Source organism: Antrostomus carolinensis, unplaced genomic scaffold, assembly GCF_000700745.2.
Source record: "Antrostomus carolinensis isolate BGI_N321 unplaced genomic scaffold, ASM70074v2 scaffold16227, whole genome shotgun sequence".
NCBI classification, from domain to species: Eukaryota; Metazoa; Chordata; class Aves; order Caprimulgiformes; family Caprimulgidae; genus Antrostomus; species Antrostomus carolinensis.
In genome coordinates this window covers 38,256-51,922 of record NW_010328307.1, presented here as the reverse complement: position 1 = coordinate 51,922, position 13,667 = coordinate 38,256, and the positions used below count along the sequence as shown (strand labels likewise).

General features: G+C 37.2%; 1 protein-coding gene across 1 annotated transcript in view; it reads right to left on the bottom strand.

Moving 5' to 3' along the window:
* Window positions 1-8: 8 nt before the first annotated feature.
* EPC2 (enhancer of polycomb 2) overlaps window positions 9-13,667 on the bottom strand; it is a 35,026-nt gene continuing 21,367 nt past the window's right edge. The window contains exons 8-13 of the mRNA XM_010172211.1: window positions 12,800-12,945; window positions 12,357-12,700; window positions 6,051-6,187; window positions 4,717-4,876; window positions 2,399-2,732; window positions 9-1,029 (exon numbers count right to left, since the gene is read on the bottom strand). Coding sequence (XP_010170513.1) covers window positions 957-1,029; window positions 2,399-2,732; window positions 4,717-4,876; window positions 6,051-6,187; window positions 12,357-12,700; window positions 12,800-12,945 — 1,194 coding nt within the window. The 3' untranslated portion in view covers window positions 9-956. The remainder of the gene's footprint in view (window positions 1,030-2,398; window positions 2,733-4,716; window positions 4,877-6,050; window positions 6,188-12,356; window positions 12,701-12,799; window positions 12,946-13,667) is intronic.

Genomic DNA, 13,667 nt, shown 5'->3' with positions numbered 1-13,667 from the left:
ACCCCGCCCCACCACCTGGGATGGCTCGATATCTAGACATCCAATAATTAATTATTGCAATGATATATAATGCAATACATACCTGGTAAAATATCCTTTATGTGGTGTGTTACAGTTTTAAAGCCGGTTAAAATATGCAGTCTTCAGATAAAATGTAATCAGTTGAAAATTTTCTCATATCTGCACAATTTTATATGTGCTAGATGCATAATTTTCCTAGTCAGGTTTTTTTTTTTTTTTCCTCCTGTGTAATTATTTTTTATAAACTGGTATTATAAATAGAAATATACATTCAAAATATATGGAAAAGTGAGTTACTACATTAAATTTGCATGTATCGATCCATCCCTTTCCCCTGCACAGTAATAGAAAATACTATTTTGCCTTGAACTTCATATTTGACAGTGAAATGCCACTAAAGTATTTACCAAAAAGTCCATCTAGTCAAATTGTGAAACAAAATGAACCAAGTGAAAACTTTACATTTCCTTTAGAAAAAAATTACAAGAATTTTGTTTCCTAGCTATGAATCTTTAACTTTTTTTCTTTTTTTTTTTAGACACAAAGTTGGATTTATTTGTACAAGATACAAAATGTAAACATGGCAAAATAAATAGTTAAAACAAGTGATGCAGGATCCCATTTCATGCTCATGATCCCATTAAAGAATTATTTTTTAATCCATTCAGTTGCAAATTCAAGTGCAAAAGCATGATGATGAATATCTACTATTCAAGTAACAGAAATAATATTGATGATACAAATAAACTATTTTACAAGGTAGTGATTTTCCCAATTTTACAAAATTTACATTATATATCGACTTAATACACGATATAATGATAGTCCATTTAGGTCCATTTGAGTTCTCTGTGATCCACAGAGCGCTATGTTTTGCATTCAGTTGGAATAGAAACAACTACACCATTAGCACAGGTTGAGACACGGGTTTGAGGTTATGTCACTTCCATGGCTACTGTTGTCTCCGCTATGCCATTTAAACCCAGTCGTTCTGGTTCATGGTTCTCTCTGCAATTAAAGAAATATCCAGTAGTTACAGGTGGAACACGAGTATTTCCTTGTGCAGTTTTCACACTTGCTTACCTGTGCTATGTGTTTTTATCAGGGAGAAACCTTAACACATGCACTAGAAACAGATTATTTAAAGCTAAATACTGGCATTTAAGAACTGCTTTTACTCCACTAACAGTGCAGTCCCTTCTACAAGATTATTAACAAAGATGCTCCAACTTGATTGCAAATTAACTGTAAATTACCAGCCTCAATTATGGGTAAGAATACTAAAAAGTGTCCTAAAGAAGCAAATTCAAGATGCACCGTGATGACACACACCATGACAACAATTACCAATATTCTGTTAGCAGAATCTAACATCATTTCCCCCCACACAATAAATCTTAACTGTTTTTCCAATTTATTATCCTTCTCTGTAGAGAAGCCCGAGATCCATTCAGCTAAGGTGACACTTTCCAAGGCATTTACTGATCCCCCTGACTTGAGGCAAATGAGAACTAAATGCATTTAATGATATAAAAGGACGCTTTAAGGCACAATTACTTATTTAACAATACCTTTTTCTCTATCTATGCAGTGTCCAAATTATACATGCAATTTTCCATCTCAAAAAGCTCTTTTTAACCTCTCCAGAGGCATCATGAAATAATCAGTGGGTGACATTTGCTAATATCCATTTTTTACTTTTCTAATTCATAGGCAAATGTGGGTTGTTTTGGGTTTTTTTAAAACATCACATAATCCAGCAAAGACTTAAAACAGAGCCCAAATATTATCATTTTCAGAAAACTTAGCCAACTGCCACTCCTGTGAAACATCCAAGCATCCTGAAATAATAGTGCTGCTCTTCAATGAGAATAAGTATTTATCTAAACACGTAAGATCCAGGCTGGCATATATCTGGTTTACATTTCACACAAATATCTAACACATATATCCACAGGTATATGGAAAATAGGTACGTGCCACCCTGCACCTTACACTGTGGGCACACAAAGTTACATGTGGAGAGTTTGATAGACTCTCAGTGGTTAAAATGAAACTATTTTAAACACAACGGACGTTTACCAAAACTACTTGTGCCTAAAATCAGTGCAAATGATTTGGGGGCTCATCTGGAAAATCAGCTCTTGTGGTTTGTCACAGCATGCTGAAGGTGCCAGCAGCTGGATGTTTTTGTGAAGCTACATTGAGATGTCCCTTCGAGGTGGAAACAATTGTGTTTAGTGCTCTAGAGCAGAGCTGGGCACGTCTGTGGAGACATTGATGTAATACTGTCCTGGTTTTGCTGGGATACAGTTAATTTTCTTCTTAGTAGTTAGAAAACCTAACTTAAAACTGCTCCAACTTGCTACACGCTTACCTTGCTATACTGCTGATGGCACTGCTAGGAGTTACCTTTGGCACTCTGTCCATACTGGCAGCAACTGTGGCAAGTTTTAAGGCTGTTGGCGATGGTGCTGAAGTCCTTGTATTGATATGCACATTGACTGGAGAAACAACACTGACATTGTTGAGGTGCACTGCGTTCGTCAGGCAAGAATTGTTCATGGGAAGCGTTTGAGGGCTGCTCGTGCACAATGCTGGAATTAAGTGGTTTGTGGTGGTGTGGCCAACTGTCCTTACGAGCTGTACAGTTGAAATCCCTGGGCTGGATGATAAAGCCATGTTGGTGGAGTACAAAGTTCTAGAGGTTCCTGTTAGAAAATAAATGTTGTTCATTAAAAATATGTCATTCCTTAGATTCAAAGCCAAAAATTAACCTCAAGGGTAATGCTTAAAGTATCTATGTCACTGGAGTTGTGCAAGAGCCTGTTTTTAAACATTCACAAAATGTAAAGTTTCAGAAATAATTCCAGTTAACATCAGAAATATTTCACCTTTTTTTTTTTTTAACAAGAACATCAGAAAGTGAAAGAAGTTACTGCGTTACAAAGAACTTGTATACAGCCCAACTTCGTACGCCTCATCTTAGATGCCTTAAATTAAAGGGGCAACATTCCCCACAGAAGTAAATTGAATGGGGAACACCTTAGCTAGGCAACCTTAGAGACCCACTGTGAAGCCAAATTCTGATCCTCTGAATCACCTCCTCACCCCCTACCCTGTTCTGCTGGCAAAGTAAAGAGGTTCTGCAGGCCAGTCTCCCTCAAGGCAGTAAAACCAGGGTCTAAGACCAGGTAAAGCAGAAAACTCCTTTCAGATAACACCAGCGCTCGGTTTGCATTCCTGAGTTGTGAGGAATTTCAGGTTTCACAGTGTATATTCAAACCAGAGGCTCTCCAGTTTCCTCTGCAGTTTTCTCCAGTATCCTAGCTACTCTGTTCTGATTTTGATCACAAGGGAACTAGATATATTTTTCCCCTAGATTCTCATTCCTGGGGTGGGAGGGGAAAAAATCTCCTTCAGCTAATGCTTCCTAATTTACAAGTCTTCCTAATTTACAACAGGAATAGCTATTTAACATCACTGTCCCTTGCAGCTTTAGAACAGTGACACAAGTCTCATTTTATATGCATAATATTTGCAGTGGTTTTCATCAATCATAAAGCTGTGTACCAGGTATTGGCATGGTACGCTGCCACGTGCCTGATCTTATACCCCTCAGAACATTACACTCTCAGATATGATCTTAGAGAATTATACACAGAAGTCTTTTTCTTTCCTGGAACTCTTCCAGTATATTGATTTTATTCAGCTGTGGTTTTTCTCCCTCTATTCATTTTATATTATCATTAACCCAGCCTGGCAGAAGGTCTATAAAACTAATCACATCATTAGCTGTTAAAACAACAAATTACTCTAAAAGCCTTTTATTTGTTATGGCAGTCAAATGCCAAACAACATTTGTCTCTCGGCAACACGGCTATTGCACCAGCACGACTGGTGCTGCTGCCCTGGGATAATGGAGGTTCAGAAGGAGGGCTGGGGGGAAGGTGGGAAATGCCACTGTCTACGCTTCTGCCTGAATTTGAGAGGAATCCCAAATGCAATGAAACCCAAAACTTACAGTAATATTACAAGAATTGCTAGAAGTAGTTGATTAGGATATTTTTGTTCGAACGCACAAGTGAGATAATGACCAAATATCGTAGCAACTTTTCTATTTCTTTCCCAAAGTACTTAATGATGTCTTAAGCAATTGATTTTTTTAGTTTTAATTACACAGTCACACTGTTTTTAAAAAGCTGTCACTTGTGCTTTTGATCACAACAGATTAGTAAAAGATAAAAGCCTACAGAAGAAAACAGAAACAATGCTCTTACAGTGTAAAAGAGCATTTGGTATTTAGAATCATAGAATAGAATCATCGAATGGTTTGGGTTGGAAGGGACCCTCAAAGGTCATCTAGTCCAACCCCCCTGCTGTGAGCAAGGACATCTGCACTAGAGCAGGGCGCTCAGAGCCCCATCCAGCCTGACCTTGAATATCTCCAGGGATGGAGCCTCCACTACCTCTCTGGGCAACCTGTTCCAATGATTTACCACCTCATTTCATTACTGTACTAACCTACATGCCATTGCACAGGAGTATTTTAAAAAACAATATTTAAAACTATGACAATTAATATATTTGGGGTTTTTTTTTGTTTATTAAATAGTATTTTAGATATCAGAAATAAGATCAGTTGATACGTTCTCAGCTCACACTAGGCCACGAGTTTAAAAAAAAAATCATCACCTGAAGGCTGGACAACACCATTAATATTGTTGTGGCTGGTGTTTTGTTCCTTCGTTACCTCACCGCGACTCGGAGCAGGTGCACTAACCACTGCAGAGGCAGCAAAGTGGGCGCTGGCTGAATCAAGTGTTTTTGACATACAGTCAGAGGTGCTGGAGCCCTGTGGGAATTAAAGAATATAATAATAATTTTTTTTCTTTTTAATTATCCAAGTACAAAATGAAATATCACGTTAGGATTTCTATAATGCATCACCAGCAAACAAATAACTGTATCTTCTAAATGTCATCTAATGCTCTGTAACATTAAATATTTCCATATTATCTGATGAAAGCTTGAATATTAGTGTCCAAATGAGTGCTGAGTAAGTCCTGTTGTCTAATTCAGCCAGCCAATGGCAAATGCAGTTCAGCACAGACATTCACAGTGTCTTAAAAATCCAAAATACATTCCTTTTGTTTAAATATTCTGGTATCACATCTTTACACTTAAAAAAACCCCGTAATCCGTAACCACCAATACAGAAACCTTGATTAATCACAGTAGAAAACACTGAGGGGAAGGGACAAACAGCATATTACAATTAGATGCAATATGCTCAAAGCAAAATAAGATTTCCTAGTAACAGACAACAGCAACAGCTTTTATGTTTTCTTGGTAAGAAACTAACAGAAAACTAAGCTCAACAGAAAAACATCCATTCTTCCCTTGCAAGGCAGTGCAGAGGAAAAGTATGATTCTTTTAGAAGATAGAAGCAGTAACACCAGGGATGGGGAAGGAATCAAGTTAAATACAGAAAACTATGTTTTTCCTCTCAGAAACTACTAATTTTTAGTACTCACTGAACATCTGTTCATCATAACAGAATACATTACCTCATAAAGTAGTTTTAATAAAGAAGCCTCTTAAACAAAGGAAGATAAAAGCAGTGAAAACGGTACGACTTCTACTCTGACTGACTATGGACACAACTAACACAATAAAATATGAAGTCTCTTACTCAACTTTTAAAATGCAGCCATGATATATAACTTCTCAACCAAACCAAACAAACAAACAAACAAACAAATCAAGAGGTTTTGATGTTGAAACTTAAAATATTATCTCATTCCAAAAAGAAAAATGAAAGCAATGTATTTACACTATCTACAGTGCAAGTTGCCTTCCAGGCTCTATATAGTGAACTGGAAAAGCATCTTGAGCAAAAGCATTCTACATTAATTCTAAAATTTACCATATTTACTGAGGTGTTATATTTAGCTTAAGAGACATGAAAAAACACAGTAAGTAGAAAGGAACATATGAGCAAAGGAGAACATTTAAGGTACGTTACCTGTGCTTTCGGATGCGTCTGTTGTGAGGAATGCTGAGATTGCTGTTTCTGCTGAAGCTGAGCAAGTTGTTGCCTCTGCATTTGAACTAACTGCTGTTGATGTGTCTGAAACTGTTCTTCTGTGATACCCCCTGTTACTACAGAAAAGAAAGTGAAGCCAGTGTTAAACAGGCCTGCACAAAACAGACACATCTAAAACGCAAGAGCGCATCCAAGTTGGATAACAATCCGTTGCAGACAACATACGTCGCGTTAGATGCTTGCAAAGATCTTCAGATATTCTCACGTAAAGGAGAGCTCAAGCTAAACGGGTTTGTTGTGTTCTCTAAATCAATTTATAACAAAAGAATTCACAGCTTCCGTTGCTTTTAAGCAGTTGCTATCTTTGGTGGTTTTCTCTCCAGTAGCTTTAAGAAATTATTTTCCTGGTTTGTAGAAAACAAGCATGTCCTACAACTCACAGCCGAGGAAGAAGTACACTGGGCTGAGCTGGGCTTCATAGAATGGTTTGGGTTGGAAGGGACTTCATAGATCATCTAGTTTCAACCTCCCTGGGGGTTTCTTCCCCCTGGAGTTTCTTCTCCCAGTGAGCACTGGGAGTTTATTCCTGTACAACTTTCCTTCCTACAGTCCCTTATTATTGTCCTTTTCTCTGCCACCAATGGACTCTGTCGAGGAAGCGCACACCTGGCACTCAGGAATACCTACTTCAACAGCACCTCCAGAACTCATATGTTTAAATAATTGGTACACAGTTCTATACCATCCTCCTTTGAAAGGACCAGAAACTAATATACCCATGACAAAGCTAATCTCCAGGTCTAAAACTTAGTAAAAGTTTGCAAATACCACAAAGCTGTTTATTTAGCAAATTCAATTTAACCTTACTAGTTCACACTTTTTCTTTTCCTGAAGGAAATGCTTAAGTTTCACCTGAACAGGATTTTCTCTGTTTTTTGGGGGGTTTTTTAAGGCAGTAAGAGTTTAAGAGTGACCTAAGCTTGTTTATTGATGAGAACCAGGTTAATGAAACCCCAGCAATGACATACTCACAGCTAAAAAAGCTGTTCTCAATATTTCCCCCCCCCAAAGAACTGTGCACTTGATAAACTAAAAATACAGTCAAGTGTTTCATGTCAGAATTTGAGTTCTGTGCAGCTGATGCAAACCTGAGAATTAAGTTCTCCTGGGAGGAAGTAAAAGGATAATTCACTTTTCAAAGATCCCCATTAACTAAATTTCCACAGTTTATTCTGAACTATATTTTTTTCAAAGACTGAAGCTGTCATTCATCTCCAACACCTGGATTCTGCAGGAGTAACATTTTACCAGGAGACACTGAGCTAACACTAAATATGAAGTGATCTATCTTCCAGGGTCTGGCTCTTCCGTGTACCAGGTGCAACACTCGTGGTTGTCCTGAAATGCCATCTGAATAAATACCAAAATTAAGACTGTGACTGTTTAGAAATTAGTACTGAAACAACTTCTCTTCTGCTGCATTATTAAAATGGGTTTCAACCATGTTAGGTGTGCACTTAAAATCCAATGATTATACAGATTACCAGATTCTAGGAATATTATCATTTCCAACATATTCTAAAATCAAATATACTTTGTATTTAGCTTTACTTTGTTCCTCTTGAAGATTCTTACCTATTACTACAAGCATTAAACTCAAAGTTCCATCAGCTAAACCTGCTAAATCCCCTCACAACAGCCTCCCAGAACGTGTTGTGTTACTACAGGCAACAGAGCCAAGAACAGCATTATGGAACATTACATATATGTATTTCTATTTTTAAGTTCTGAGGTAACAAATTCCAAAACAAATCTTTTGTTTTATGAAAAAAAAAAAAAAGTTTTAGAACAAGCTTATAGGGCACAAAGAAAAACCCAACTGCATTTAGCTGTAATTAGCTATTATCTGTCTGAAGCACAGCGGGATTCATCTGGAAGTTGCATTCTTCTACGGACTGTAAAGACATCATATAGAAAGCAGCCTCAACATCAGAGGATCAGCTAATTTATCTAATGTATAAATTGCTCACTCTGCCTTTTCATGTTTAAATTCCACTCAGTTCTCTACCCCTATCACCAGATATTTATTCAGTGGTCAGACTGAACTCAGTGGTTAGCCTTGTTATAAACCAGCAGATAATTCATTAGCACATTTAATATCATTTGCTTCTGCCAAATCAAACACCTGAAGGGTCCTAGGAAATAAAAAACTTAAAAAAATTTTAAAAAAAGGCAAACCAAACCCTGCAATGTCCCAAGGTAGCCTTTAAGGTCACAGTTAAGTGCAAACATTCTCTATTTCTTATAAAAAGTTCTCTTTACCAGAACTTTAGCTTCCACTGCTGAATATTAGTGTTTTCCATTTTACCACAGCTTGAGTGTATTGATATACTACAAGAGAACAGGGTGCAAACAAGTCTTCCAGGCTCCTCTCCTCACTGACAGCTTTGGTTTGGATTATTGTATCACTTCTCTTAGGATCTGAAGGTTTCAACCAAAGATCATCTTTCAAGCTGCCCCCAAAGTGGTATTTCATTAATTAGCTCTAGATGGTATTTAATTATTTTTTTTTTTTTGGGGGGGGGGGATCTCTCCAAAAGGCAAAAGCTTGTTCCATAAGCAAAATTCTTTACCTGAGAATGCCATCAGCTGCAGTTGTGTTTTGTGTCTAGGGAGATGGTCACTAAACCAAGAACTATTTGAGCAGTTCGGTGGAGCTGGCAGCTGAAAGCAGACTGGAAGCCAACTGCAGCACACTGACTGCACTGCAAATTGCTGAAAGTTTTGCCTGAAGTCTACTTCTTAACTTCAGTCCCAAAAAATGAGCTGAGCTGCACTCCAGGAATTCAGCAAGCAGGTGAAGAATTATTATTTAGCTGTCCTAAGTAGCACCATCTACAAATTCCTGGTAACTTTCTTCCTCCGTCATCTCTCCTGCTGATCAGTTGTATCCCCAGCTCATCAGTTTATCTCATCTCAGATTAAACAGAGAATTCTTGTGGAGGTGTCTTTGGCAAAGAGACCAGTTTACTTTTCCAGATAAAGTGTGTAAGACTATAAAAAGTTTACACAATTGATCAAAGGGATCAGATTGTTTCAGTGACCTTGTCTCTTAATGTTCCTCAAATTCAGTTTTCCCAGTTGCAGTTCTTAGAACATGAACAAGAGAGTAATTTAGCTTGAAACAGTGGTTCTTTATTCACGCACTGATCAGGCACTTTCAAGAAAAGACTAGTCACACATTTTTTAAATAAGTTTGTCTTTCTGTTTGTACAATGCCTAGCGTTTGAGGAAACACCAGAAGAGTTGCTTTATTAATACAAGTGAAAAATTATAATCCAGAGGTAGCTTTAAGTATTCTCGTGCACCGAAAACCAAAGCAAGCAACTCCAAGTCTTCTCTAAACTAAAAGAAAAAAACAAAAACAATCAGTTTAACTGTTGGCATTACTTTCTCTAGAAGCAGCTTTATGCTTACAGGTAAGTGTGTTATAAAATCAACTGATTTCAGTCATCTCCCAAAGAGAATTATTTTAATAAATGCAGTTATAGCATCTGTGCTCATTTAATGCACAACCAGACTTTGACCCGTTCTTTTCAAATTTACTCACTCTTTCATAACGAGAAAATCTAAGGGCAGCACATCTTGCTGGCTCAGTGAGAGTGAAAAATTTTGTTGTCTATTGCATCTGATCCTTTACCAGAATTACAGGATCTGTTTTGCAATTTAAATCTGGAAAGAAGAAGGTCTTCCACAACCATTAAATTTCTCTGCGTAATGTACTTCAGCTACTGAGTGATCTCTAATTTAAATGCATACTTCAGACAATTTCTAAAATTACATAACAGAAGTTAATTACTAAACCTCTACAAAGTGTCTTAGACCCAACAGATTTGTTTTTATGGTTTGGTGGGTTTTTAGATATTTCTCTTCAGTCTCTCTCATCACTAAAATGTGTATTTCTCTATCCTTCCCTTTAGTTCTCTCTCCCTAACAGTGCAAATCATGAAGTACATGAGTGCTAGTCCACGTGTGTACATCAGGTCTGTCACTAATTTCCCACGTAGCAACTACAATTTAGGTTTTTTACTCTTCTTGAGGGTATTACCTGAATCAGGAAGTGCTGATATTTTTTTCTTAGGTGCACACAGCTCTCTACCAAAACACAGACCCCCCTTTCCCTCAATATACTGCTTAAACACTGCTCTCATTTTTGTTTTCTCATTAAGTGCCATCTTTCCTACAGCTACTGGAGTTCTCTTCCACTGCTGCATTCTTCGTTTATACTAAAGCCAGGTATGGAGATTTCACAAATCTCTTCAAACTTTTTCCTTCACTTATTTTTTTCATATATTATTAAAATCAGACAGAGCAGCTTCCATCCCAAAATATTCTCCTAGATTTTACACAGACTCCACCATTTGGGGGTGAGGGGAAAACCAAAAACACCTCCTCGGAGTAGAATCCAAAGCCTTGAAGTTTTACATCTAGCTAATCCAAAAATAATCAATTAATATTTATTTTATTATCATTAAATATTTGATGGAAAAAATAATCAACCTGTATCTATTTAAGTAACTTTCCTTATCTTGGTGTCATCACACTTCATTAATGCAAATAGAAGTCTTGCAGTACTACTTGCTCTTGTTATATAAAGAGCTACCAGCAAATTCTAGTTCCTTACAGTCCATGTTTCACATCCTTAACTGACAAACAGAATTCCTTTCTATTTTCTTTAACAAGACATCTTTTGATGCTTATCAATCACACAAAAGTGATGACAGCTTTCTGCTACCAGTGCAACTCTCCAGACATTCAAGTTCCTTATAAAAAAATTAGACAAAACATGACCACAGCACATTGTGTTCCTACAGCAACAGCCCTACATGCTTGTGCAAATCTTTTCATGAGGGGAGAGAAGGGTATCCAAGTTGAAATGATAATACTGAAAAGGAAGTTATGAAAGTATTAGGCTGGAATGAATATTCTGTGCTTCTGTCAGTACTACACTGATGCTGCTGCATAAGCTACTGCTCAGTCTTTGAAACCTGTAACAGAGAAAACTGCTGTTGTCTTCAAGAAATTTAATTTCTACACGTGAATTCTAAAGGTACATTATTCAAGATTAAATACCCAAACCTGCAACTGATTTTAAAGGAGAGAGACCATTCCACATCCAAATAAAGCTAACTATGGAATTCAGAATCAGCCTCTTATGTCATCTAATTATCTCATTTTACAATACCTAATTCTGTATTATACACAATAGAGTAGGAAAATACTCAGATGTTTGTTGATGCTTGGTAGTAGATCTCTTTTGGCTTATCTCCAATTGTTCAGCTTTTTAAAGAACCATACATCCCTTCACAATTATAAAGAAGTGACAATATTAAAACTTAAGGAACTACACATCTTAATACATGAAGCAAGTGATGTAGAGACTGGTAATATAAGCTTAAAGCAATTATTTCCCTTGGTGGTTTTTCTGAACTGTTGTGTATATTGTATATTTTTGTGGAGATATGACAATAAACCTTTTTTTTTTCCTTTTAAAGGCAGAACTGTACACGTGTGAATGGTGGTTTTGCTCATCTGGAGCTATGAGGCCATAAAGCTGAACTGTAAGAGATGGTTGCACTGGCTATGAGAATTAAAGATGCCACTTAAGGGAAAAGGCAATCTCGTATCACAATTAATCAATGGCTGATGATTTGCTGAAAAATCAACACAGAAGGTGCATCATTGGAGGCTTCCAGTGTCCAGATTTTTACTATGGCAGATACCAAAAGAAAACACTGTTTTCAGACCTTTTCATGCCTGCTCAGGATGCTTACTCACTTACTACTAAGTTTTCTGAGATGTTTGGACAAGATTTAAATAGAAAAACTCCAACACAAAAAAGACACCCCCCCTCCCAAGAAACCAACTGCTTTTATTTTGCATTTATAAAGAGCATTCTTCTCTCCTTCAACAAGGTTAGACCAATTAAAGTCTTTAAGACTCAATCACACCTAAACAATTCTTAAATACGAGCAGAATCTCTCTGGATAATGCATGTTTAAGTCCAGCACTTTATCAAGATTCTATTGAAACTGAAATAAAAGCAGCAGGAAGAGGATCACTTGTGGAAAACACCTGTATATTCTAAGAAATACAAAAGAATTAGCTTGTATCTTTGGTTTAGGTACACATCACTGCTGAAGATGTTGTTATCAGTCCAGTCACAAGTAAAAAACACTGGAATTCAGTATTTTAAGGTCCAGAAGAATTCAAATCCTTGCCTACCTGATATGCCATTCTTGCTGGTGTTCAATAAAGCTACAGATGCTGCAGAGACTCTTTTATTATTCACAGTCTGCCCTGGTTTCCTTGAGGTACATTCTTCACTATCACTGTCCTGTAGATTTAGTAGCCTTGGCTGAAAACACTGCAGTCGACATGATCTGATATTGCTTAGTATTTCAGAAAGGGACAGTCTGTTTTCACAACGTTTATTGGAAGCATTGGTCCGTGAAAAATTAGAAGAAAAGTCTAAAGTCTGGGAAGAGCTTGAAAAACTGTTCAGCATTTCCGGGTCAATCTGTCTCAAGACAGGATCATGTTCTGTGGATATTCGGTCCATTATAACCCTGATTAAAGAGGATGAAAAAAGACCTTAGTTTAACTATCTCTTTCTAATATTTTTATCCTTTGAAGGAGAATGAAGAGTAGAAATGATGCAACTGTACCTTCCACCCCTGCCAATTCGTCGTCTTGCAAATCCTATACACCTTCTTGGAATTGTAAGGGTTGTAAGGCAATGCCTGAACCTCAGTTTGTCCAATTCTGCCAATTCTGAGTTTTCATATGGAGAATTAGTTTGGTCCAAACGAGGCTGTAAAGGAAAAAAACAAAAACAAAACAATTTTGCAATCATTTAGAGTGTATTTTGGTTAAGTTACTAAGTGATTATCATGCACAGGCTACAGTACAGAAAATGCTACAAATGCCCACAGAACTATCACTTGATTAATATGCTCAGAACATAAAAGAACTTGGAAGATTTTATATTTCTTTTTAAATACATGAATTCATGAAGCAGAAATTTCTCTTTCCTTGATTAGTCATAAAATTATGCATCACAATCAAAGTGTAGAACAAGCCAGAATTAACTTGTTCTACCAAGCAGCACATAAGACTGTCCTACTCAGACACAGGTCCACCTGGCCCAGCACCTCCTGCCTGATAACGGCTCTTTTGGTGACTCATCACAAGATACAGAACACAAGGAACAATTATTTCCTTGTTACAGCCCCTGAGCTTCGGGCTCTTAGAAGTCAAAGGACTTCCTGCAGGCAAAGCTGCCTCTTGACTGTGTTTTGTAATCAGTTGAGGGTCTATCCCTCTCATGAATTTGTCTAATCCCGCTAGTAATGGTCAGTAGCATAAAAGCTTTTGTCTGTAAAAATGAGTTTATGAAAAATAATTGAAAGGAATACTTCCAAACTACAGGCACAACTCCAGTGCTAAGTGTCACACCAGAGAAGAACACTCTTAGTAGTTAATGTGACAAAGGAAATACCAAGAAGGCCTGCTCATTCATCAAGGCTCCTGCTG